The sequence below is a fragment of the Microtus ochrogaster genome (assembly GCF_000317375.1).
Source record: "Microtus ochrogaster isolate Prairie Vole_2 chromosome 6 unlocalized genomic scaffold, MicOch1.0 chr6_random_2, whole genome shotgun sequence".
NCBI classification, from domain to species: domain Eukaryota; kingdom Metazoa; phylum Chordata; class Mammalia; order Rodentia; family Cricetidae; genus Microtus; species Microtus ochrogaster.
In genome coordinates, this window is record NW_004949095.1 from 2,085,093 (window position 1) to 2,112,868 (window position 27,776).

General features: G+C 45.0%; 1 protein-coding gene across 1 annotated transcript in view; it reads right to left on the minus strand.

The window, feature by feature from the left end:
• The window catches only part of Lamc1 (laminin subunit gamma 1), a 120,841-nt gene that overhangs the window by 14,540 nt on the left and 78,525 nt on the right, over window positions 1–27,776 (minus strand). The window contains exons 3-20 of the mRNA XM_005363873.3: window positions 25,390–25,520; window positions 22,652–22,818; window positions 19,421–19,609; window positions 18,452–18,569; window positions 18,051–18,149; window positions 17,828–17,964; window positions 17,325–17,447; window positions 17,044–17,233; window positions 16,511–16,623; window positions 14,755–14,976; window positions 14,450–14,638; window positions 10,960–11,205; window positions 10,359–10,512; window positions 9,810–9,952; window positions 8,199–8,377; window positions 7,144–7,300; window positions 2,314–2,519; window positions 1,349–1,428 (exon numbers count right to left, since the gene is read on the minus strand). Coding sequence (XP_005363930.1) covers window positions 1,349–1,428; window positions 2,314–2,519; window positions 7,144–7,300; window positions 8,199–8,377; window positions 9,810–9,952; window positions 10,359–10,512; window positions 10,960–11,205; window positions 14,450–14,638; window positions 14,755–14,976; window positions 16,511–16,623; window positions 17,044–17,233; window positions 17,325–17,447; window positions 17,828–17,964; window positions 18,051–18,149; window positions 18,452–18,569; window positions 19,421–19,609; window positions 22,652–22,818; window positions 25,390–25,520 — 2,843 coding nt within the window. The remainder of the gene's footprint in view (window positions 1–1,348; window positions 1,429–2,313; window positions 2,520–7,143; window positions 7,301–8,198; window positions 8,378–9,809; window positions 9,953–10,358; window positions 10,513–10,959; window positions 11,206–14,449; window positions 14,639–14,754; window positions 14,977–16,510; window positions 16,624–17,043; window positions 17,234–17,324; window positions 17,448–17,827; window positions 17,965–18,050; window positions 18,150–18,451; window positions 18,570–19,420; window positions 19,610–22,651; window positions 22,819–25,389; window positions 25,521–27,776) is intronic.

Genomic DNA, 27,776 nt, shown 5'->3' on the forward strand with positions numbered 1-27,776 from the left:
CACAGTTACTACAGTCTCCACAAGTACTACACAGTCTCCACAGTTACTGCACAGTCTCCATACAGTTACTACACAGTCTCCACAGTTACTGCACAGTCTCTACACAGCCTGTCTTCAAACTTTTCTTATTTGACCTAATTACTGGATGAAAAAGCAACACCAAATAGCAATGAACAAGTCAATGGGGACTCCAGCCAAGCAACACATCTTAGCTGCGTAACAATGCCAATTGATTTTTCACTTCTAACAGTTCATGTTGAATTGTGACACCCATTTTGTGGCCATTCTCCTTGGCAAAAGAAACTTCATCCTACGTCGTCATGTGAAGCCCATCACATCAGTAAGTTTCTGGGACCTAGATTTCTTGGGAGCTTCCATGTTTTTAGCTATCTTCCTAATTTAGTAAGAAAATCCAAAGCCGGGCGGTGGTGGCACACGCCTTTAATCCCAGCACTCGGGAGGCAGAGGCAGGCGGATCTCTGTGAGTTCGAGACCAGCCTGGTCTACAAGAGCTAGTCCCAGGACAGGCTCCAAAACCACATAGAAACCCTGTCTCGTAAAACCAAAAAAAAAAAAAGAAAGAAAATCCAGCAATAAACCCATACAACCGTGAATGTTCTGCAAAGTTGATTACGTGGCTCACAAACTCACATTCACCCAGAACAGAAAGGAACCTGCACCTGTGAGGGGCAGTGCCGCCCTTCTGGACAAAGTCAACACTTCTGACATCTGCACTGAGTGCCTGTACTGGGACTCCATACAAAGATGCCTGCTCTCACGGTCACCTACATTTTAAGGCCTTCCAAAGAAGTTATAATGAATTTAAAAGTGTCTAAAAAGCAAACAAGCCAGGAATGAAATGATCAGTGTTCTTTGGCTTACTTTCAAATGTGCAATGAGTTTAAGTGTTTTCTAATGAAAATAAAATATTTGTTGAAAACTAATGTAAAAATTTTAAATTAATAACTTCTATTGGGTTCCTTAGAAATCTATAAATTTGAAGGCTTTAAAGTTGAAAAAAATCGAAAAAAGTTAAATCTGATATATGTAAATATAATTTTGTTCTAAGCTAGTATATTCTAATATTTAATTTGAAGGCTTTAAAGTTGAAAAAAATCTAAAAAAGTTAAATCTGATATATGTAAATATAATTTTGTTCTAAGCTAGTATATTCTAATATTTAAGATAAGTTATTCCGATTTCAAAGTGAAAAAGAAAGAGTCTGCAGAGCTGTAACATTAGAGCGAGGGCAAGCCCACAATGGAAAGCATGGAAGGGAGGGGACAGAATTGCACGCACAGGTCAGCTGGGGCACTGCGCCTGAACCCCGCAGCATACTGCAGCTTACCGCTCTGCAAGCCTTCGGGCCTCTTCTGCCAACAGCGTCATGTTGTTTGGTTCCCCTGTAGACTCTGGCTGAGTGATTGACTGAAGAGGAAATAAAACATGGATTTTCAAAAGACTAAATTGTTTAAATTCAATAAAGCAAGTATTAACACTAATTATTGTGAATTCTTTTTCTGTTTGTTTGTTTGTTTTGCTTTGTTTTGAGACAGGGTTTCTCTGTAGCTTTAGAGCCTGTCTTGGAACTAGCTCTTTTAGACCAGGCTGGCCTCGAACTCACAGAGATCCACCTGCCTCTGTCTCCTGAGTGCTGGGATTAAAGGTGTGCACCACCACTGCTTGACTTAATTTTTGTTAATTCTTACGCAAAATATTTTTTTCTTATTTTCAGAGATCTTTAGTTCTGATCAGCACCTCTGGTTGGAAACTGTTTCTATTTTGAGTGCTGCAGAAAAGGGAAGTAAGAGAAAGAACCTAGACATCCCTCTGTTTCTATCCAGGTCCTTCTGTTTTGTGACAATTGTTGAGGTTAGACTGAGCTAACCCCCCTCAAGTTCCTGTGTTGGAAAACCTGATTCCCAGCTGGCATTTAGGGGCAGCTATGGAAGCTTACTTAGGAGGTGGATCACTGGGATAGGCCTTTAGTGGTATAGCCTGTTCTGCTTCTGTCTCATTGGCTTCTGGATCTGGCTGCTGTAAGAGCAGATACCACACGCTTCTGCTACTACCAACAGCTGTCCTTTGCCCATGCTGAGGAACTACGAGCCAAATAGCCCTCTTCTGTTTTAAGCTGTTTCTGTTAGCTTTGCCACAACCGCTTCAATGACTATGATCTGCATGGCTCTCCTGCTCTGGGGTGCCAGGTAGTAGGATGAAGACACACTGGGAGTGGATTCTCGCTGGAGTAGAGTGACCTGCTACAAATTTCCCAACAACCCACATACCCACGGGAAGTTCAGAGTCACTCACCACATTGGCAGCAGCCATTTTTGCTTTCTCAAGCTCCCTGGAGGCAATCTCAATCAGTTGCTCCGTACTCTCCACGCGGGACCGTGCTTGTTCAGCCAAGATCCCGGTCTCTTCTATAGTATTCCGGATGTTCTGCAATCGGCTAATTTGGCTATGTAGACTGCTATTCACCCTCTGAAGGCGATCCATCAAATTCTGATCTACATCTGAAAGAGCATTGCAGACAGACAGCCTGAAAATGATCATCATACCATCTATGTGAAACTGAGGCGCTCTGTTTCTTCCCCAACCCCCAGCAGAGGCGATGCCTCTACTGTACCCTGGCATGTGTGCATTGCTCCCAACCTCGCTGTCTGTCCCAGGTGACTGAGTCCCTTTCCTATCCATCCCTGGGTCCACAATCTTACACGAAAGTCAGCAAAGCAGAGACAATCAAGCATGCAGATGCTTGATGAAGGAAAGGAAAAAGGATCTTTGTACTGTGTCAGATTTAATCACAACTGCATAGTATTGAAGTGTATCAGCCTAAAAACCTGACACATAACTATTAAAAAGTATGCTTGAAGCAGACGCCAGGGGTTGATGGACGCTGAATTCCAGCATGCAGGAAGCCGAAGCAGGTGGCTCTCTGTGTGTTCCTGGCCAGTGTGGTCTACATGGAATGGAGGGATACAAAATAAAGCCCCGACTACTCAAAATCAAACAAACAAAACAACACTGATGTATAGTAAACACAACTTCTTTGCATTTTAAACCATGTATGCTTCTTGCTCCTCCCTACTCCACCTCTGTCCCAGCACATGTATGCAATTTTTATTGGATCTCTGCTTCGACAGAGTCCCTCAAACTGCACTTTACCACTCCATTGAACTTAAACCTCATGCTTGGTCCCAATAAATCAAATGATAATTATAAACCTGTGCAAATATAAAGGCTGCCAATATTAAATTCTCATATGTCAGGAGGTTTTTTATTAACATACAAAAATTCAAGTTCTATTTAAAATCAACCAGTTCTTGGAACAGAAGAGAGCCTGGAAATACACCCACACATCTGCAGCCAGCCAGCTTTCAAAAGTTTAAAAACACACCAGGAAAAAGAGAGAGTTGAGTCAATAAATGGGACTGGAAAAGCGGACTGCCACACAAAGAATGAAGCTGTACCTTTAACCCGACCAGTTATAAACACCAACTTAAATGAGCTAAGCACTTGAATAGAAGGCCGAAAATAATGAAATTACTAAAAGAAAACAAAAGTGCTTCAGGACTCTAGAACTGGCAAGGATTTCTTGGACAAGGCCCCAAAAACACAGGAAATAAAAGCAAAATTAGACAAATGCAATTACATCAAACTGAAAGGCTGCAGAGCAAGGGAAGCCACCAAGAGCGTGGAGACAGCCAAGGGGGCGGGCGGGGAGTAAGTACAAGCTGCGCACCTGGCAGCCCTAAGAACTTAAAAATTCATTACCGAAAAGGGGAAAAAGTTAACAAATGGGCAGCATGCATAAACAGACATCTCTCAAAAGAGGACACACAAATGACACACAGGTATCTGGAAAAATGTTTAACACCATCAATCAAAGGAAATTCAAGTCAAAACTTCAATGAGAGACAGCGTCACCTCATTCAGTACGGCTACTAGCAAAGAGACTGTGGTGAACACGTGCTGGTGAGGGCACGGAGAAGGGCAAATCTGCACACTCTGTCAGGAACGGGAGTCAGTACAGCCATCACAGAAAGCACTTAGCACTAACCAACCTGATCCAGGAATCCCAATCCCACATGCAAGGGGATGTCAAGGAGACACCTGTAATCCCATCACTGAGACACTCTTCTCAGTAGCCAATCAGCCAAAACAATAAACAGGTCTACCAATCAATGATTAATGAAACGGTCCATAAACACAAAGAGATGGTGTGACCGTAAGGAACGAAATCCTATCTTCTACAACCACATAGATGGAGGGCGATGATTCGTGAGCGAATACACTCACAGAGCAAAGAGCACCGGGCCTTACCCAGATGTGGAAGTTTAAAACAGCTGACGGGAACAAAACCGTGTGAGCGTGCAGCAGAAGGCAAGGGAGGGGAGGGTGGGCAGTGGGCAGAGCCTTAGAGAGCTCTAAGAAGTCCTGACACACTGCTGAATAGTGAGCGGGGCAACGAGGAAAATCAGCGCCTAAAAAGGCTGGAAGAAAGGGTTTTGAAAGCTTTCACCACAAAGAAATAATAAATGTCTGAGGGGTAGGTGTTTAACCTGATTTAAGCTCTGTGCAATGCATATATGTACCGACATCAAAACATTATTACTCTATGACTATATATAATTTTTATGTTCAATGTATTACTTAGAAATAAGGGAGGTTGAGAACCACTGCTTTAGACTCTGAGGAACCAACTGCCACACCTCACTGTCCAGTTCTCTAGATGGCACCAGAAAAGACAACAGAGACACTAACTGTTCATGTCAGTCCTTCAATTCCAGTGTCTACCTGTCAGCCCCGAACCGTCCATGCCATCTTCTTTCAGATCTGCAGATTAGGTTCGGTTCCACTACAAGGGAGTCCTTACAGCACAAAGGCATTCTCACTCCTGTATAGCCTGAACCTGCGCGGGGAAGGCCAGCTGCGAACTCCACAGCTGAGGAACCGTGGAAAGAAAATTCTACCCCAGTCCATAGGAAGATCCCAGGGCTAGAGGAAGCAACAAACCACCGTGCTGCCAGCTTGCAGGTGGTGCTAGGAAGTATGGTGAAGTTTCCGGCCAGCAGATTGTTTACGTGGGCACAGGAAAATACGTGGTTACTGTGGCAGAGGACGTGGCCAGCAGCTCAGCCATACCAAGTAACATAGAATGATAAGTGCCCAGACTTGCTGCCCTTCTTTGGCCCTGGGCCTACTCTTGTACATTGGTAGTACTAGCCAAGAGCTTGCTGTGATTAGCCTAACTGACAAGTCAGAATATAACCAACCCTATGAGCTAGAGTACACCAAACAACATGGGAATCTATTGTTCTAATAGAGCATGTCAATGGAAAACCACATGCCAAAGTGGCTGACACAATGAACATCCTAAGGGGAGGGTGGTCCATTCTTCCTAGGCAGTGTGTACCACTCAAAATGACACCAACAAACAAGCCCAAATAAAGATGCAGATGCATCTAACATTATAATAGGCCACTGACACCTTATGCTTTTCAATTTCTAAAAAATATCTCACATGGAACAAATTGTGGACTCTCATAAAAAAAGAAATCAAACAAACTTGCCAAAACAAAATATGTCCAGTTACTTCCTTCCCTATTTCAATAATCATCTAAAATTAAAACGCTATACATAAGCGATACTTATATGTAGAAAAAAAGCAACATATTTAGTTTCTGATCTAAATTTTTAGATAGGCAAACTTCTCCACGTAACTGCAAAATGAATATATATCGATAAACTCAAAGTGGAGTTGGTCACTGCTGCCCCATGCATGCTAACTTTAATGAACATTTACTATGTGCCCCTGAGAACACACTTGTCCCATGATACACAGGGGACTTCGCCTGATGGTGAGCAGCATCCTGAAGACAGGAACAGCTTTGCCCGCCTTCCCACCACTGGGACCGAGCTCAGCACCAGGCTTACTATAGGCACTCAACCACTGTAGAGTCTGCCCAAGTTTAGAAAAAAAGCAAGGATTAAACCAAAAACTTAAAGTGATCCAAAAAGCAAGTATTTGATTTAAAATAACATTTCAACTTTAAAGTTTTTAAAAACAGGTTTCTTTGAAAGTCAGCAGAGTGTTTTAAAATATCTGTCCTCGAAGTCTGAGGCTGATCTCCTTTCTCTCTTAAATCTCGTCACAGCGTGTGCAGAAGACCTTAGGATGGGTGTGGTACATACAATGTGCACTTTTATGCAATGCTAACACATAGCGTGCTAATCGGACAAATGTTTTCATACACAGGCACTGATTTCTAAGGCTTCTTTTTTACAAATGCCAAGTGTTGATTATTCAGTAGCTAGTTGTTCAACCAATGCTTGAAGACTGTGGTTTTTGTTTTGTTTTGCTTTTTGGTTCTCTGAGTCACAGTGAAGAAAATAAAACCATACACCAAATAAATTCTCACCCACTAGAACAGTGGGAGATTAAAATAAAAATTCTAATTTTCTTCTTATAAAAGTGTTCCTCAGAAGTTGTAGCTGGAAAACAAACATCCTAAAAGGTGCTTGACTTTAATGATATTTTCAACTTCAGACTCTTTGTATGTAAAGGAACAGATTCATAAAATACTTCAAACCTGAACAACCAATAGTTTTTGATATAGTGGGAAGTTATTCCTGTTTATTTCATCTTAAAGCAATAAGACTATAGGTCATTTTTAAAATGTTGCCTTTAAAATAAAATACCTTACAGCCAGACAGGCAGTTTTCATGCCTGTAATCCTAGCACTTAGGAGGCTGAGGACTGCCACATGTCTGAGACCAGCTTGAATACACATGAACGCCAGGTCAGCCTAGGCTACAGTGAGACTCTGTCTAAAATAACACTTAAAAAACAAAAACATATTCTGCAAGTAGTTTAAAAACTGGGAATTTGCCAGGCGGTGGTGGCGCACGCCTTTAATCCCAGCACTTGGGAGGCAGAGGCAGGCGGATTTCTGGGAGTTCGAGACCAGCCTGGTCTACAAGAGCTAGTTCCAGGACAGGCTTCAAAACCACAGAGAAACCCGTCTCGAAAAACCAAAAAAACAAAAAAACAAAAAACAAAACTGGGAACTTTATAAAAACCATATTAATTGTAAACTAGAAATGTATCACAGTCGCTCAGCGTGATATGTATACCTTTGACCTCCTGAGCCTCACGGAGGAGGTCTGTGACCTCTCTCTCTGCCTCCTTCAGTCTGTCCTCAAAGGCTTGGTCCGTCACTGTCTCGTCCCCAGTCCCGAGGTTTGCTATGAGGCTCTCTAACTCCTGGAGTTTCACTCGATGCTCAGCAACCTGAGGAGGACAAGAGAACTTGGCTGTGGGTGCTGTGGGAGCCACGGGGAGCCCCGGAAGTGGGGGGACTGTGCCCTCACACACAGGCAGCACAGGCAGAAGTGGCTTGTCTTTTCTTCTGGCTTCCAAAGCAAACCCTTAGAACCACTCTCTTCTCGTACACAGTCTGTTGACAGTTCTCCAGCTCCCCCCTGAGCACCTGACAGCTCCACCAGGCCTCTCAAACTGAACCCAGGACCTGTCCTCCCTGGGGATTCCCAGTAGACAGCATCTCCAGCAACATAAAGCGAAAACCTCAAGGTCCAAGCCTTTTCTTGAGACTTCTTTTTCCCTACCCCGCTCTCTCACCCACCTATTTATCCCACCCATTCAACGGCTCTCCCTTCATCCCATCCCTAGTGAGCACTCTTCATGTGGTAGTCGGGACTCCTCTGAAAGTACAACTGGACCTCTATACGCTTCCATCGCACTTGGGAATAGTCCCTAAAGTCCTCACTTACCGCCAACACAGTCCTACAGATCCTCCACAGGGCAGGGTCCAGGCCTTTGCCCGGCATTCCTCCTCCCATGGCTCCCTCTCCTCACCCTCGGCTTTCACGTCACAAGAGTTTCCCTGCAGAGGCCTTACCCAGTTTCCCATAGATATTATCCATTCCTACTCTTTCCACCTCTTATCTCGGGTGTTTTCTTATGCATGCAGTTCTGGTCACTCCCCCTAACTAGAAAGTATGCCTCTGAGAAGAGAGACCAGATCCAACGTGTTCACCATTTTTCTCTCTGGAGCCTAGAGTACACTGAGTTTCCACTTGGTGTCCTCTGAATAGATGAGAAATAATGAATGAATGAATGAATGAATGAATGAATGAACGAACAAATGAATACACTACTGGCAGCTTACCTTATCCTTCACCAACCGGTAACAAGCTGGACACTCCTGGCAGCCAGGCCAAGAGCGATTATAGAAATAGTTCTCTTCACATTGGTCACAGCGATTTCCCACAAAGCCTTCCCTGCATTCACAGCGGCCATCGTCTTTACACTGGAGTGAAAGGGACCCTTCGTGGTGGCAGTCACAAGCTACAGAACAAGAGGATAATTAAGACAATTCCCATCTGAACTGGTTGTAACATCATTCTAAGCACTTAGAAAAATTCATTTATGAGATCCTAGATAGGAAAGTCCATTTGGCAGAGAAGACAGACATTTAAGTTGTAAATTAAAATGTGCACCCTTTGAGGCACATTCTTTGTGTGTGGTGTATGTGTTCATCTGTGCACACACATGCATGTGCCCACAGAGGCCAGGGGTCACCACTGGGTATCTATCCTCCTCTATCACTTTCTGCCTTACTTCTGTCGTTGGTTTTTGAGACAGGGTCTCATTATGTAGCCCTGGCTGGCCTGGAACTCACTACGTAGACCAGGCTGGCTTCCAACTCACAAGAGATCTGTCTACTTTTGCTTCCCGAATGCTGGGATTGAAGGTGTGTGCCACTGTGCCTAGTTCCCAACAACAGGGAAGACTGGCTCGCTAATGAGCTCCAGGGATCTACCTAGTTCAGCACTGCAGGTACAGATGCACAGCTACCTTTTTATGTGGGTGCTGGGGATCTGAACTCAGTTCCTCTTGCTCGTATGGCAAGCACTTTATCCACTGAGCCGTCTCCCCATCCCCCTGGGACACAGTCATTACAGAATTACCAGAATGGTGGAGAATGTGCCTCTGAGAAGTGGAAGAAAGGGAAGTGAGGTGAGCCCGGGCTACTCAGGGAAGGGGAAAAACCCTGTGTGTGTGTGTGTCTGTCTGTGTATGTATACACACATATGGTGATTATTAAACTAAGTAGTGTTCTTTTTCATACGCTTCAGGAATTCCTCTCTACTTTCATCTTTCCACAGCTTGAATTTCTCTAAGAAATAAGAAACCCCAAACGCTAACACTTCTCTTGCATTATTTTTCAGTTTGTTTTCTCACTTTGTTCACCGAGCTGAGTCAGTGGCTTGTGCTGCATACCACAGGAGAAACGAAGGAATTCAGAACACAAGAACCCAAACTGTTCGGATTTCCAGGCAAGTGTTTATGCCAAGGAGAAGCAGATGTTTATATCCAGCCAAACCAAAAAGGCCCCACGGGCGGAGAATAAGCACAGTGAGTCAACAAATACTGAACAGAACCCATTACTGTTTCCTTATCTGCAATGATAATGTGATCAATAAACAAGTTTCATGAGGCAGAGTGGGCAAGCTCAGGGCTCAGAAGGAGGTTTTTTTGTTTGTTTGTTTGTTTTGTTTTGTTTTTAGAAAACAAAATTGCAAAGAGAAGTATAAAAAACTCACAAAAGGTGACCTTAACAAGGCGGTCACAAAGGAAACAGAAAAGCCCTTGATTTAGAGTTTTATAATATTCACAGACTAGTCTCCACGATGGCCACACAGGCTATCGGGGTTCTCTCTGTGTTTAGAGCATTAGTTGAAATTGGGAGACACGGCCTGCAAGCCACCATTCTTACGTTTGCAGCCTTCAGGGCCAAATCCGAAGTGGTTGGTCTCACAGCGCTCACAGTGCTGACCAGTGATGCCAGGCTGGCACTCACACTGACCAGTGCGGATGTCACACTGCCCGTTGGTGGAACCCAAAGCATGGCAGTCACACCTGAAAAGAAACACAAGACATTTCTAAGGTAAGGAAAGCAGATTGTAAGCAACATTCTCTATCAAAGGCAGGGTGTTATGGACCATTAGGTGGAATGTTAAGTCCCTAAGGTTCTAGCCCTTTCTGTGAGTGCTGCTCAGGGCTCTTTGGCAAGCCTCACCTGCACCAGGATGCCCCATTCTGAAACCCTACCGGCACTGACCAAGAACTGGACAGAGATTCCCAGGTCACAGTCCTGCCGAGTCTGTCTCCTATATCTTCTCATGCAGTGCTTTTCCTATGTAAGGCCCTTAAAAAAATTCCTGAACAACATCAAGTCAGCCACTAACTGTGACCTGAGGATCTGTACTTCTTGTGATACAGACAGAAAAGGTCACTTCTCCCTCCAAAGGCTCCAGAGTCTCACCTCTCACAGCCTTGGCCACTCTGCAGGTTGTAGAAGCCAGGGTCACAAACGCCACAGTCCCGGCCCGACACATGAGGCAGACACTCACACTGCCCAGTCACGGGGTTACAGATGCTCTGTTGCTGCACGGTCCCATAGGGATTGCAGGCGCAGGCTGGGGGAAGACAGAGAAAGCAACAGATGCAAATCACCAGGGAGAATAGAGCACAGGTCTTTAGGCCTGTATTGTCAGGTGCAGAAGCCGCCCAGTCACATACAGTGTGTCTGGGTAATCTGGGCAGATGTGCCATCAATTGAAAAACACACTGGCTTTGTTGATGTCCGGTGGGAAAAGAATACCCATTTCATTAACAGTTTTCAACTAATTATCAGCTGAAGCAATAAAATGGTGGTTATATTAGGTTAAATGAAATATATTAAAATGAATTCTCCTGTTTCACTTTTTTAATGTGGTGTCTAGCGGTCTTAAGTTGTGCAAGTGGTTCACACCGCATTTTCACAGGCCAGCACTGCATTTGTGCAAACTTCTGTCAGTACTGAAAGAGACACACGACGAATGCGCACATCAAGGTGTGTGCACCCGAATCTGACAGTGGCTGACCTTTGCATTTGTCTGCAGGATTGGGAGCCAGGGGGTTGCCGAAAAACCCTTCTTTGCACCGGTCGCAGTAGAAGCCGGCGGTGTTGTAGATGCACTTGAGACACTCTCCTGTCAGGCGGTTGCAGTTGCCAACCGCATTGGGGTCTATGTTGTCGTTACACTGGCATGGACGGCACAGTCTCACGGGCCCATGACTGCCCAGAGGGTCTCCAAAGTAACCGTCATCACAGAGCTCACATCTCTTGCCTGGGAACGAGAGAATCAGAGGGTAAGAAAGAAAGGCCTGAGGCTCTCCTGCTGTAGATGACCAACAGGGACATACTGTCCAGTCTGGCCATAACATACAGGGCTTGTGCTACACACACAGTGGCTCAACAGTACCGTGCCAGTCCACAGAAGAAAAAGCCAGGTCCACAGCAGCCGTTTATTTAGGAGAAAGCAACACTAGAGCACTATACAGTTTTCTGAATTCATATTTCCTCATAGGCAGCCTTATCAAGACACCCAGGCTGTGGCCCCAACACTGGGCCAGACCAATGGGAGTGGCCTTGACATACTCATTCAGTAGGATGGTCCCTGGTTTGTCTACTTCATTTCAAATTCTTCGACAACCAAGATCACATGTTAAAATGTTAAGATTCTTGGTAAATGAGACAGGCTCAGGATTTACCAACTCTGTATTCCCAACGAATAGTACATCCACACAGGCTTTGGCTGGACTTGAATAAGACAAAGCACTACTTTTGATGCTTTAAGTTTTCCAAACAACAGGGTGAGCAGGGTCTTTCTTATCTTCTAAAAGGCATACACCATCCCTAGTTGAGCACTGCCAGCCAGTGTAAACTAGAGAGAGAACTCTAAAAGAGAACCAGGTACCGCACACTATCCTATGGGAGCTCTACTGACCAGCAGGAAAAAGGTGGAGCCAGACTCAGGCTCTCTCCACCATGCTCATTGCTCTCCTCCATCCTTTCATTCCCTGCCATTGTCAGCTCAAGATGGGCTCTTGACATCTATGCAGCCAATAGGGCCTAAATGAGCCTAACATTTCTCAAGCATCTGGTCTATTAATTCTCTAAACAACTGTAGGTGAGCATCTGCTATGTGCACCACTCTTCCAGGCTGTGAGCGAGTAGGTGTGGTCTCTGCTCCAATGACACTTAGATTGCAGTGAGGGAGGATCAGCACACACACACACACACACACACACACGCACGCACGCACGCACGCACGCGCGCGCGCGCACAAGACTTCAATGGGGACAAGTACAACAGCATTAAACCAAACACAGCCAGCTCAAATGACAGTGAAGGCAAAGGCCACTGTAGACTCGGTGTGAGACACGAGGATGAGAATGATGACAGAGAACTCTGCCAGGAAAATACCATGGAAACGTTCTTGAACAAGGCCACACACAGAAGCAGAACCAACAAACCCAAGTCAGAGCAGGGTGGCAGGAAGAAATCTGGATTTAAACTGAAGTGTTGTTTGTTTGTCTGTGTGCACACATGCCATGGCCTGACCATTGGGATCAAAGGAAAATTAGTGAGATTTGGTTCTCTTTCAACTGCGTGTGATCCCAGGGCTGAACTCGGGTCTGGAGGCTTGACAGCAAGTGCTTTCCTCATCTTAGTTCTTGGAGAGTTCTTACGTGGTACCATCACAGAGCACGGTTACACACATAATCTCAGCACTTGGGAGGCTGAGCCGGGAAGATCACAAACTTGAGGTCAGCCTGGGAGTTTTGGACACAGAACTACAGAGTAAGATGCCTCAGAAGAGAAAACACTGACAAAGTAACATAATCTGATTCCCTTGTAAAAGGATTATTCCGGCTCCTACATGAAGAGCCGATCTCAGAAAAGCAGGTGAAGCAGGGAGCCCCATGGGAGAAACAACCTCGGTTGAGGCCACGGTGGCTAGACTGGGACAGCAGCAGTAAAGGAAGGAGAGGGAGGGTTGTTTCTAAGAAGTGAAAGAAAGAATCACCAAGTGTAAGCCCAGGGATTTTAGCTTGCACAGGCAGGTTGTGTAATCTAGAGACCACTGGAAAGAGAGAGGGTTAGAACTGGAGAAAAAAGATTTATCTGAGACTGTAGCTACATGAATCTGGAAAGAAATGGAGGAAATTAGCACATTCAGTTAGCATGGCTCTCGGGGTTTACTGAAGGGGCTGCGATACCAAGCTACGTAGAGACGGGGACTCAAGGGATGAAGGTGACAGCCTGTGCTCCAGGCGGCATGGAGAGAGCAGCTGCCAGATCACAAGGTTGGAAGAGCTCTTGGGGTTACCTTTCAGAAGCTCAGAACTTCAACTTGGGGTCACCAGCCCTAAGGACCACATCAAGATGGGCCTTGAAATAAAAACTGCCCTCCTCCTCTCTGATCTCAGGTGTACGCTTCTGGCTACCCCAACTCCACAGGAGGCTGGATTTGACGCAGCACACAGGTCTCATGGGGTAGGAAAAGGTGGAGAGCAGATGCGGAGGGCAGACAGAATGCCTCCAGCCCTTCACGGGGGGGGGGGGGGGGAGCAATGGGCTGTTACTCAGGAGAGGAGGCCCAGGACTGAGGATACGGATTTTGTAATCCCAGGCAGAAGTCTGAAAAGATCTGATCACCTCAGGGAGGACTATGGATCAAACTCAGATGGAAATCCCCAGCTGAGATAAAGAGGTGAGGTGACCAAATGGTAAAGGAGAAAAGAGAAAACCAAGGAGAGTGGCAGTTCTGACCGTGGAGGGACAGTCGGCGGGCACTGCCCAGCACGGCCACAGCACTGACTGCTGAGTACTACACCTGACAGACAGAATCAGGGGGCAATAAGCGGAGCCAAGGATATAGGAAATGAGGTAGGACAGAAAACAGAATGCAGAACGCAGGAGACTAGGAATGAGGGACCCTCCTGGCCCTGCTGCGGGTAGCACCAGCCTCCCTCAGAGCCATCTCCACGTGAGCACCAGGGTAGCATTCCAGCCACGCTGATAATGCAGTTACTCCACACATGATCTATGCTTCAAAAGCTTGAAACTTGCTTCATAGCAAACTACAACAGAGACACAGGGTAACCTGCCTTTCATTTTAAAGTTTAGGATCACATTTCAAACCCTGCACTCCTTATTCAGCTTAGAGTGAGTGACACACTGTTCCAGCCCTGGCTTTGTCTTTCTGTCCTTCACAGCAGAGACAAGGGGAGCCAGGGAGGGGTCATGACCAACTCTGAAATACCGAAAGGATGATTTAAAAAATAATTTTAAAACTGCTATTTCACATTAACAATTCCAGACAAGCCTACGCTAAAGGCCAGCTTGGGTTCTCACGTTGAGAGAGATGACAGACCCACCCGTGTCTCACCACACAGCCTTGGACGTGGCCCTCACTGCTTCTACACCTTTCTCCCTCCAAGGTTATGAGGACAGTTGAGGCAGGCCGTGCAAACGCTGACAACTCTACCGAACACTGAAGGGGGGGATGAGCAGGGCACACTCACCGGCCGTGCCAGTTGGACAGTGCGTGCACACCACTTCCTTTGTCTTGGGAACAACGGCACAACTTGAGCCACCAGGGCAGGGACAAGGCTGGCAGTCAGAGGAGGTGCCCAGGGTTGAATCTCCATAGTATCCGTCACGGCACTTCTCACAGTGAGGGCCATCTGTATTGTCTCTGCAGTTACAGACACCTATTTTGGGAACAGATAAAGGTAAGTCATTAGGTATGTGACATGTTAATCAATGGGTATCACTACTACTGGCAAAAGGACCATCGGGTCCAGCAGTGGCCTCAGGACCTTCTCACCTGTCTCGGGGTCACAGGTCTCACTGTGTCCGTTGCAGGTACAGAGCACACATGGGCTGTAAGGTCCAAGACTCGGAGTTTCTCTTCTGTAGCCTGAGAGGCACATCTCACAGAACTGCCCTCCATACCCCACGGGACAGGTGCAGGACTCCACCCAAGTTGCAGGGACTCCAGGCCCAGGACGAGCACTTGCCAAGGTGACGTCATCCAAATATCCAGCACCTGTTTGTGTGTGGGAAAGAGAAACACTGACGTGCCTTCCAGGGTCCAAATGCTTATGAAGAGCCAGCAACGTGTAAGAACCAGACCCAAGAGTCCAGACAAAACTGACGATGACCTGATGTCATAACCAGGAATGATAACCGGAAAATAGCATTTAAGACAACCAAGTGGTACAGGAGGAGAGGTATGGCAAATTTATATACACACAGAGAGACTATATAGCTCTGACAAATATGCAATAACCCCAAAGCCATTATGCCATGTCAGAGTGTGCTTCCGTTCCCATAAGGACAACAAGGCTTATTGTTGAGTTAGACGATGGTCCATTGATCTAGCAGAAGTTCTAAGGGTATAAACATGGGCTCTGGAGATGCTATCATGTTTCCCTTTAATTCTATTCTACTGGAGTTCTTCACAGACTTTTGCTTACAGTACATTCCTTCCATGTTATGGAGCATTACTTCTGTTTATATAATTCACGTGGAAACTGACTACCTAGGCCAAGGATACTTACAGTACTGGCTTGAATGTAGCTTTTAGTATGCTTCTGGTTTTTGCCAGTCAGATCATGAGCTATGATGTTCTTCTAATATCTAAACATTCTTACAGCTCCCTGACCTAAAAATACTCTTCTTTCAATCTTGCTCTTACTCCTAAATGATAGCTCATCTCTTTTTCTCTCTTGCAGCCAAACTTCAAGAGAATATTCTTCATTTTACCATCTCATTCAAAATTACCTTTCAGGGAGTCCAGCGATCTTCCTCAGAGCCACTAAGTTTCACCATGGAGCCAGAGCCAACCTCCTCGCCAGAGGCTTCTCAACTCCCACCTAAAACCTGGTGGTGGTCTTATCCTCAACCTCCAATTATTTTCTTCTCCAAATTCTTTTCCTCCCTTGGCCTCAGGGCACAGCCCTAAACTGTGTTTCTAGGATTCCATTCCCTTTCTCTGTTTTCTGCCATATTTCTAAGTGTAAAAGTAAATATCCAAAATGTGGACACAATCTACATTTATAATTCAGACTTCTTCCAAGGGCTCAGGTCCGCATTAGCAATTACTCATAAGACATTTTTATATGGACACTCATGCAGAGAGCTCAAAAGCAAGCAAACCCAAGACATCCAAGCTGCAACCTTCACATTACCAAAGGGGAAAAGTCCTATCAGTAAGTGCTTGAAGGCATATTTTTAAACTTTTATATAAAATTAAAGCAAATGTTCACTGGATAGTATATGATTTCTCATAATTTAGCCAACAGTTCAAATCACTTGATAATTACATGGCAGTAAATAAAAAGAAATGAAGATTAAGCAAGCTGAACCAGACTTTAAGAAAATCTATATATAATGGAATTTCAATTGGCTTATTAATTATAAAGTAATACTGTTACTGAATATTCTCCAGATCCTTGATGATGGTTTCAACGTGTATTTTAATACACAGGTGATAACAGTCTGAACCAGTGTGAACATATCAGAACATGAGTCTTCCTACCTCACCATCTTAATTATTCCTAAACTGTATCACAACTTACTCCTCTCACTGTATGTGCCCCGGATCTTGATAGAGGTCAAGTTGTTTAGGAGCTTCTGAAATTCAAAGGGGGAGAGAGTGGGCCTCCAAGGGTAATCTGTTGCTTCATGGAGCCTGGAGAGATATAAAGAGCACATAACCTCTATAAGAAGAGTCTGCAAGGAGGCTGCTCTGCTCAGTGACGCCACTGCAGGCAATACCGACATGCTAACCAAATAAAGGAGAGCATTTCCAGTTTCTCAGACAACTAGAAAAGAGAAGATAAAGGAAGGTTCATCTCAATAACCCAGAAGGTTTTTTTTTTTTTAACAGAGAATTTTGATATGTAACCTAGGCTGGCCTTAAGCTCTTGGAAATCCCCTTAACTCAACCTCCAATGGTCTAGGACAACAGGCATGAGCCACTACCTCTAGCCCAGGAGTTTTTCTTTAACATATACCTTGAGGCCAGATCAACTCAGAAGAAACAAACAAGAAACCCCCACTTTTTCTTTCTCCATTGTCAGGTCTGAGTTGACAGAGAGCACTGTCTCACCTGAAGATGTACTTCACAGCAGTCTCACTAGGATAGGAATTGCCCTGGGCGATCAAGGGCACAGAAACTCTCAAGCCAGCTCCCTCAAGCACAAGATCTTCTGCAGAGAGGCGAGTGTCCCGTCTGTCCACTTGGAAGGAGAAGGAGAGGTTCTGCCCATAACTCAGAACCTGGTTACCCAGGAACTTGGCTGAAAGGCAGATTATCAGGCTGAGTCAGAATGTGAGACCAAGACAAAGAAAAGCACCCAGACATCCACGTTGCCTTCCGGCCTCACTTACCAGGGGCGATGAAATACCTAGGAAAGTAACTGTCTGAAATCACGGCGATGTCCTGCCTATCTGAGGACCACTCAAGAGATGCCTCCGAGCCATCTCTCTGTTCCACATGCCACCCATCCTCATCTGCCGGTAGAGAATGAAGACACAGGCACATTTACATGACAAGCATCCTATACGCAAGCCCACAAAATGTGATACTGCACCTTATATAGAGAAAAATCATCAATAAAAAATTTTGACTCTAGACCTATATATACGCTATCCCTGAAAGATACATTTTGCTGTATTTTTAATAAAACATTTGTAGTCAACTGCTTACTACAGTCAGTGCTCTAAAACATATGAATGTTTTCATTAAAGGGCCACACAAGGAAAAAAATACACATTAAATAACATCAAACATTTCTAGTATCAAAAACCCTCAAGTTACTGATTCAAAAACTACCCATGTAGCACTTGTCTCAGAGCTCTAGGGGCTGAGAGTTGAATCAGGGCTGAATTACCAATCTGAAAGGTGGAGGAGATGTCGTAAACACTGTAGCCAGCAGCATTTGTGCACACAGAGGAATGCCCGAAGCAGAAGCAGGGTGTGCAACCCTTAGGATTAGATGATTCCAGATTAAAGAATCCAGGCTTGCATCTGAAAGAGATGAAGCCAGCATCAGTCACCGGTTTCACCCAAAATCTAACACCTTGAGAACAACAGTTTGAGAAAGATGGAGCTACCTCTCACAGCTGAAGCCTTCAACATTGTCTTTGCAGACACATCTTCCTGTTTCGACATTACATTCATCTGTGCTGCCGGACGGGTTACAGGAGCATGGCCTGTTCAGCGGGAACAGAACACAACAATGAGGAAAGGGACCTACTCTTGGAGCCAAAGGCTTTACGTAAAGGGCAGAGTAAACTCCTACTACTTTTATATTTGGTTTCAGAGGAGAATGTTCATTGCCCATGATGAGACCTAACACTGTGCACAGTAACTTCAACCACTAACACTCTTTACTCTCCAAACCCCAGGGGCATCATCATGGTAGTCTTGAAGCTTGCTGACCATCCCTGCTGGGAAAGTGTTCCCACTTTCCTGCGCAGATTCAGGACCAATCTCTAGTTCTGAAAACATTTACCTGCATCCTGCCTCGGTAAGGGAATGGAATCCAGGCTGGCAGCGGTCACACTTGTCACCCATCACTCCTGGCTTGCAGCTGCATCTGCCGTAACTGTCACACTGTGTGCTGAGAGAACCTAAGAGTCAACGAGTTCACGTTCAGTTCCACATCTGGACAGATGGGGACGTAAAACCAGTGTCAAAAGAAACACGAGCAGAAGCTAAAAGCAATACCTGATGGCCAATATGTAATCTCTAGATGCTCAGAGAAAACAAGGACCAAATTCCAAACTAGAGCTCTCTGTAAATCATAGCTTCATGAGCCATAAGAGTTTAGTTTTTTACCTCACTCTCGAACAAAACAGTCCCCAGGGATACACTGTGTACAAAGGCCAGTCACCTCTCTGGCCAGTACACATTCCTTAAGATTCTCATCTAGAATTTCACTATACATCGGCACAAACAACAAAATATTAGCCTAATTCAAAAAAAAAGCACAAGCGACAAATGCTGTGTGTCTCTAAACACACACTAACATGCTGGACACAGCTCAGCCCTCTGAGGAGATTAGACTAAACAAAATCATTAACAAGTGGAAGCCTCCCTCAGGCAAAGTTCAGATGGTCTCTATGACCCAGCTGCTAATTATTTACAGAACTACTACTTCTTCTATACACACTAGAAAATGATCTGAAAGTTCAACTTCATCAGAGTGAAAGAGAGGCGTAGAGGCAGGACGAGGCATTAGAAGGCTAGAGCAGCATACATACTGCCGCCCTTAACTGCACACATGCATACTGCCGCCCTTAACTGTGCACACGCATACTGCTGCCCTTAACTGCACACATACACTGTCGCCCTTAACTGCACACACACACTGTCGCCCTTTACTGCGCACACGCTCAGGATGCCAAGCTTTTTTCTGGGTTCGGGAGACTCCTGTGCCATTTTACTGCATCCAGTAGAACGGCTCCTTCCTGTCACTCACCAACAGGACTGCAGTGGCATGGAGAGCAGGCTTCAGTGTTCCCAAGGCGGAAGAAGTTCTCCCGGCACCTCTCACACTTGGCACCATCGGTGTTATCCCGGCAGTTGGTACAGTGGCCACCATGTCCAGTTGAACGGTATAGCTCAGGGTCAAAGTAGCATTCTTGGGATCGACCATTGCAGTCACAGGCTATAGATCAAAACATACAAGTTATATCAGATGTGTATACCTTTAAAAAGAAAATGTACATGTGTATCTGAGTGAATGCCATGTGTGTGTAGGGGGGGGGGTGCCTACAGAGGCCCAAAGAGGTGTCAGATGCCCTGCAGCTAGTTGTGAGCCACCCAAAGTGTGCTTTATTGGAAATAATCTCTGGAAGAAGATGAGAGTTCTTGACCTCTGAGTCATCACTATGGCCCCCCAAGACCTGCATACTTTTAAGAAAGCATTTTAAAAGACCCCAAGAAACCAGATCACAATTCCCTACTTCTCTGTGGCAGGTAATATAGAACAACTACCAGGCACATCGTTTAAAGAAAACCAAGTAGAAAACCAACTTTAGATAGCCTGATGATCACTTACTAGGAAATATCCATCCTTATAGAAAAAGAATAATCGTGTATACACACACACACTCAGAAAAGAATCTGTCTCCTAGTAGCTATTAATCCATAAGAGCTGAGTCAAATGATCCATTTTCTAACTGTCTATATAGTGTTGGCTGGTCTGGAACTCACTATGCAGAACTGGTCTTGAAGAGACAGAGATCTGCCTGCCTCTGGCTCCCCAGTGCTGGGGTAACAGTGTGCACCACCACGCCCATTTTTCTGACTCTGTGTCCTCTACTTGTAGTAGTGAGAGGAAAACCAGGCACTAATTTATCATGCAGCTTTAACATCTGTTCCTCAAGAACCCAAACACATTAAGACGTTAGCTTTCAAAGGGCCAGATTACTCTATCCAGACTAGGGACCATGAGACATGTAGGTTTAAATTAGCACTCCTGACGATGAAAGTAGAATTACAGGGCAGTCCGGACCTTTAGTCCATCTGCTGCAGAACCACAGTTCCAACTAGATGATATGTTAAACACAACAATATCTTAAGAATAAGTAACTGGCCGGGCGTGGTGCACAACACTCAGAAGGCAACTCTATGAGTCTGAGGTCAGCCTGGTCTCCACAGGGAGTTCCAGGCCAGAGCTACACAGTGAGATCCTGTCTCCAAAATAAACAAATAAATATTTGTGGTCACAGAGTTCTTATTTCTGTTTATAGTAAAATGATTTTCTCAAACTTAACCTGTCCAAAGCATATATAAGTTCTTAGTCACCACACAAAAACAAAGTTTTGCTTGGTTTATGAGAGAGTTATTAACTATTTTTAAAAACATTTGAATATATATTTTCTTTTTCTGTACAATATAGATTACTACAGAATTACAACTGAAAACATTTTTAGAAACTTGAATTGCTGGCCCCAAGACATGGAGTTTTATTAAATCATCTTTCAGTGCCTACCCCTTCTCAATAGCTGTTGTATAGTGCCCCCCTTCACTGACTACTTCTCTTTCCCTGAGCTGCCCTCCCTCACCCTGCAGTCAGCCAGCCCTGCTGAGTAGTGGGCTGGTGCCAAGATCATGACGCAGAACAATTCCCATGCCCACTCTGCTCCAACCCAAAGTTACAGCATGGGCTGTGCCTCTCATTAACAGCTGAATGAGAGAAGGCAACTGGATTGTTCTCTGTCTAGCCCCAGTGTCCCAAATGGTCTGCTATAGTCATGTGACTACTTCACGCTGAATGGTTAGTGCTGAGGAGACTGTGGAGGGGGGCAAATTCAGTGAGCTCCTTATCAAACTCTGTTAGCTGCCATAGCTGCTTCGTGTCCTAGTGGTAAACACTATTTTGTTTGTTATTTCCTGCATAAACTAGAAATATGACATCCATATGCATGCACCTTTACAAACGCACGTGTGTCTAGATGATATGTTTTAGGAGTGTTTCATGGCTCTTACACCAGTCCTCATCTTACAACATCCAATTACATTAGCGTGGCAATGGGGCTGAAGGAGCTCACTGGATGCTGGGAAATGCCAGAGGGAGCTGTAGAGTTTATCAGCAGCTCCAGGATTTGTTGAGAGAAAGGGAAGATGCACAATAAATTCTGCTCAAGGCAGCTCAACAAAAACAGTCGTAAACGAGCAGGTGGGCCTTCTCAAGGCCCTGTGGTAACTACTGTACATACCCAGTGTCCTTTTCCTTACTCCTTTGATTCCCACACTGATTAAGACATAAGAACACTGTGGTTGCTTTAAAGTTGGTTTGTATTAAGTCTTGGGAAAATCATGACTCTCCTTGAGTTTTCCTCTCAGTCTGTTCAGAACAAGTCATGGCACTATGAAGGCTAAATAATTGTTAATTTCTTCATTTTGACCTTTGCTAGGGCACAGGGCTTTTCCCTCCTTCCAAAGTCACCCAGATTTCCAGGCCATGTTTGGGTAAGTTCTTCCCACTTTTCTCTTTAGATAAAGGAAAAATGATTTTTGCAAATTAGCTCATTGTACCTGGCATACACTAACCAGCTGGCTGCTTAGTGAGTGAGCACTGATGAGGAGATGGCTGTGTCTGTACCTGGAGCCACACGGACTCCGTCAACTGTCAACAGAGAGTATGGGGGGGTGATGTCAGTACTAACGTATGTACAGACTTTTCTTTATTGTCCCTGTTCCCCAATATAGGACAACTATTCACATGGCATTTGCATTGTATGCCCTCAGTAACCTGCAGATGATCAGCATGGAAGAGGGTGCATGGTCACAAGCAAGCACTATGCCATTTTATACAGCGAGCTTGGACATTTATGAATTTTGGTATCTAAGGAAGGCTCTGGAACCCATTTCCTGTGAATACTGAGAGATGGTTGGTTTTAAAGGGCCATGATGATTACAGAGGTCACATCTAAGAGGTGCCACACTGACCCAGTATTTGAATCTATGCAAACTCCTGAACCTTGGTGACTCTATTCCCTAGCCGATGTTCATGATGGAGACAAAACCATGTGGGTTTATTCACGACCAACTTCCTTCATCCATCATTTCCCACTGGTGAGCGTGAGGTTTAGCTCCCTGCCCCAGCAGTGCCTTTCAGAGTTTCCGCCAGTGAGGAAGTCAACCATCCCTTCTTCCAGCAATAACCCTAAGACAAGGGACAGGCTACATGAGCGGCACTCACGCAGGCACTCGCTGGCACTCTCGGCGGTTGCCCTCCTCCATGGCCGGTCATTGAAGAAAGGCAGGCACTTCTCACAGTCAACTCCATATGTGTTATGTTTGCAATTGCACACCAGTTTACCAAATTCATTCTTTACACACTCACTGGCATGTCCGTTACACTTACACCTGGAAAGAGAAGGGGTAGGCAACAACAGGATCACTGGAAGGTCATAGAACAATGCAGAGGGAGTGTGCATACAAAAACCAGAAGCAACCTAAGAATTCTTTGAATTTTACCATTCAAAAGTATAAACTAAGGAACTTCACAAGGATAAGTTGACACACAAGCACGCACACTCACACAAGATGGAACATTAACTAGACAGAAGAAAGTCCCTAACATTTTCCAAGAACACCAGCAGGATATTTCCTAATGTCAAGACTTCCAGGAAGCAGCAGAAGATGGTAGCTAAGAATTACATAAAGTCTGACACCAGGTCACCTGGGTTTGGAACCTTTCCCTGCCACTTACAGTGTGCCTAAAGCCCACCTGCCAGACAGACATGATGAAGTCTCTCTCAGAGCCCCTGGGAAATGCCCAGTTTCTGCATACAGGACTAAAGAGAACGTAAGTTAAAACATATGGCAGAAATTCACCCTCATGATTAATGCTTCCCACCAAAGGAAGTAAGATGCTGACTTTGACAATAAATTCCCCATAGATGTCCAGTAGACAGATTATTCCCTTGGGCTTTCCAGGGGCAGAGGTCGCTGAAGGATCCCCCTGGAGGCAAGTATAGTAATAAGAACCCAAGGAAACTCACAGAGATATGAATGTGGCTGGAGCAGAGACATTCTCTCACTCGCTTCCTTTAAGAGTAATTCTGTAGCTCCAGCTACCACCTAAAAATGCCTGTGCACACTGGAATCATCTTCAATGTGCAGAGATCAGTCCTGGTCTTAGAACCCTGTTCCCATCCTTCTCCAAGGCTCCTGTCCTAAGTGGTTGTACAAACTTAATGTCTCCTATAACCTAAACTCCAAAAGTCTAAGACCAAATGTATCATCTTCTCCAGGTTAACCCACTTTCTAAATTTAGTAATGGTACCACCGTTCTCCTGATCATTAGACCTTGAGAGCATCTTTAACTAAAGACCTGGTAATTTTCCCTTCACAGCAAAACGCATCTCTGCATCCCTTTTGATCTGTCAGCAGCCTAATGTCAGGCGTTTGTTGTTTAATATCTAGATTATACAACATCAAAGCAGGAATAGAAATTCCATCAGCCACACTGTCCTTACCCTGTTAGGACACTGACCCTAAACATTTTGTGAGTTGATTCTGCAGGCCAGCGTATACAGTAATGGGCTTCATAACTATGCACCACTATACATAAACTCTCTCCGTACACTCATCTTCCTAACCCAGCTTTGATTTATAGCCTCATGTTAAACACTGCCCAATTTCTCATGGTTACACGTCAAACCTATCTCCCTGAGCATGCCAGGAACACCAGATGCAAAAATAATTTTTCTGCTTCATAGAGACCTTATGGGGAATACAAGGGGAAAAAGTCCATGACCATAACTCCATCTTTCTGGTTTACAGTCCTGCAAAGAGATTTTCTTCCCATCAAGTGAAGTTATACTCTCTGAACTCCGAGGAAATACACCCATCTTCCTGCACTCACTGCAGATACCTCCTACCTGTTATTTAAGACCCACCCAGATGCCACCTGCTCCTCCAGCCTTGCAGTTTTGTTTCTTGATTCATGACACTTTTGTTTAGAACACATGGGCACACTAGCACAAGCTGAGCAACCCCCACTCCAAGTGCCCAGGAAGGGAAGTTTTTGGTTTCTTCTTTCTTTCTTTCTTTCTTTCTTTCTTTCTTTCTTTCTTTCTTTCTTTCTTTCTTTCTTTCTAAAACAGACTGCTATATCTTGGGAGTGGGACACAGCACAAACTTCATGGCCTGAAGGTAATTTTCTACAACCCTGGGGACCAGCATGTTGACCACCTGTTATGTCACCTGAGCATCAGGAAATATCAAGCTTTGTGTGCTGGTTAGTTAGTTTTTCTATCAACTTAGCATAAGCATGGGACATCTGGGAAGAGGGACTCCCCCAAATGAGAAAAAGACTCCATCAGATTGACTGGTAGCTAAGTCTGTGGGTATTTTCTTGATTAATGATTGATGGGGAGGGCCCAGCCACCATAGGCAGTGCTAGCCCTAGGTGGTCCTAGACTGTATAAGAAAGCAAGCTGAGCAAGCCATAAAGAACAACCCTTTTCCAGGGCTCAGGCTCCTGCCCTGCTGGAATTCCTACCCTGACTTCTCACTGACAGACTGTGATCTGAGAGCTGTAAGATAAATAAACCCCTTTCCTCCCCGAACATGCGGTTTATCACAACAGCAGAAAGCAGACTAGGACAGCTTAAGCTTGTGGATCAGAGATGCTCAACCTATATGTGAATTTTTACATATTTACAGATTGCTCTTAACTTATTTGTAAGATCTTAGAAGGTCAAGGCTTCTCCCTTAGCTCAGCAGGCTCTATTACTGGATTCTGGACTTAAAGGGTCAGTGGGTGTGGACTTGAAGTTTCAGAACACCCAATTGCTTAGTTTCCAGAATAAGATCTGATAAGAAAAAAATTTCTAAATTGTAGCTTGCCTTTCCAGATTCACATGGTCCCTAAATGCTAATAAAGTCATAAACAGTTCTCCATCAAAGTTCCAATCCTTGTTTACTCACCTGCCGCCCACTGCGAAGTCTGAGATTGCATAGTAGTAGGACTTGAGAACTTTGGGGTCGTTAAACACTTCATCTCCAAAAGTGTTCAGGCGATTGAGTGTTACTCTGATGTCAGTAGCAGTTACCCATTCCTGCCAGAAAGGGGGAAATGAGTGAATGAATGAAAGAACACATAAAGAGAAGCAGAGAGACTGAAGATGAGAAACACATTTGACAAAATCTTCTACTAAATAGTTCATATGCTAATACAGATCCTATTGTGCTAAATCATTGAATATGCTGGACTAACTTTAACTCCCTGATATTCTCCCTGTGGCTCGTCTGTAGTTAGCACAGTCACTATACCACCTCATCCAAAGGCCAGAACACTGCTGGCTTCTTCCCTAGGAGACAGAAAGGTCTGAATAAAACACACAGCCCAGTGACCAGGAGAAACTTCCACTCCTTGCTTCTCAGTCTACAACTGAGCTGCAGCCAGGAGTACCAGCTCAGATCACACGCATGCCACACTTGTTCTAGCACGTGTGTCCCTACACACTGCTTCCCACCTAGTTCTGGCTCCTAGGCCTGAATCCCACTGCTGTGGGGCAGGTAGGTAACCTAAGCACAGGTAATGTCTGAGTACACGGACCCAGACCAGCCAAACGCAGTTAGTTCTGTGTTTGTCAGCATCTTTCCCACGACATGGCCTGTTAGATCTTCCCTGGCCAATCTTAAAACTATCACCACCCCATTGGTTTGTGTATATCATCCATCTCAACATTGCCTGCAACACCCAACTGAAGGTGTCAGAAGGGTAGGAAATTCTGCTCATTTTATTTAGTGTTGTGTCTCTCATACTTGGCACAGAGTGAACGAATCTGCATCTGATCAAACTGAAGGTATATCATAACAATTGTAACGGAGCACCAAGAACGAAGGCTGCACTATTACCCCTGGCTTTAGGATATCTAAGCCCTTATAATAAATGCCCTTTCGATTAGCTAACTTTATCAGGTGCTTACACGCGTGGCACACTGCTATCATAATGACCCCAATGACCTGCCTGCCAGTGCCACACCCTGTGCAGTTCCCGTCCATGCTGACTCTGGGCTTGGATGTATTCTCAGCTTTGGCCAAGGGGACATCAGCCAATATGACACAAACAGAGGCTCGATAAGGACTATTCATGCCCTCACTGTGAAAAGCCTGGGCTGGTCTCTGAACATGGAAGATCACAGGGGAAAAGAAAGTCCTCAGTTGACCTGTCTGGTGAGTGAGCTCAGACCAAAGATAGCACTTCTACTCCAGTCCAGGAGACCGACTTAGGAACAATGTGTCAGAATCACCCTCAATCTGTGTCCAGCAAGCGGAGCAGTTACAGCAGGCATTTATGCTTCCAGAGGGCTCTTGGAGACCAGCAGGCCAACTCCTGATAAAGAACCACTGCCTAAAGCTATGCCAAACACCTGGCAACAGGGAAGGCTCATAAAAAAAACTAATCTCCATGAAGCTTCAAGTATAATTAGAAGGGAGAAGATGATGATTTCACTGCATCCAATCTTGGAACTCAATAACAACTCCCACTCATGGCCACAATGGCAGGAATCTGTTAGTTGTCCATAACGTAGATAGCTAAACACACCTCTTAAAGCTTCTAATACCTCCTCCAGGCTTCAGCTCTACCACAGCTCCCTCTACAAAGAAGATGGAGATCTCCCAGGGTGTCACTAGGACAACTGCTTCACCATGAATATCTAGACTGAACAGAGTCCCACCCTCAGTTCTGTCACTGACCACTGTGAGATGGGCACTTTACGTCCTTTCTCAGCTCTGATTCCTCATCTATAAAAAGGAAGACAATACACTATCCAACCGACAGAGTTACAAGAATTAAAAGACTTAATACATTTAGACATCAGAACGCGACTCAGTCTCTGTGGCTGAGAACATGCTTGCTGCATTGCAGCACAACTAAGTGCACAGCAGATGGTAAGAGCTACAAATTAATACAGGCTGACACTCAGCCAGTGGAACCTGAGACAGTCTCCTCCTCCATCGGGGAAAAGGCAGTTCACTCTTATCAGCTAGAAGTCAAATCTGCTCACCCGACTTGGCTCCAAGTGATGAGAGCCAGGGCTCTTATATCCAGACACACATAGTTAAAGCTACTGCACAATGAAATGAACTCACAAAATTTATGCAGACGCCGAAAGCATTCTTACCACAGAGTCTCACTAGTTTCTGTGGCATAAAGAATAGCTAACAGCAGAATCCCTGCTGGAAGCTGCTCAAGACAGGCTGAAGCACACGCGGCAAGGGGAGCTGCTAGAGACACTGATGGGCACACGGCAAGGGGAGCTGCTAGAGACATTGATGGGCACACGGCAAGGGGAGCTGCTAGAGAC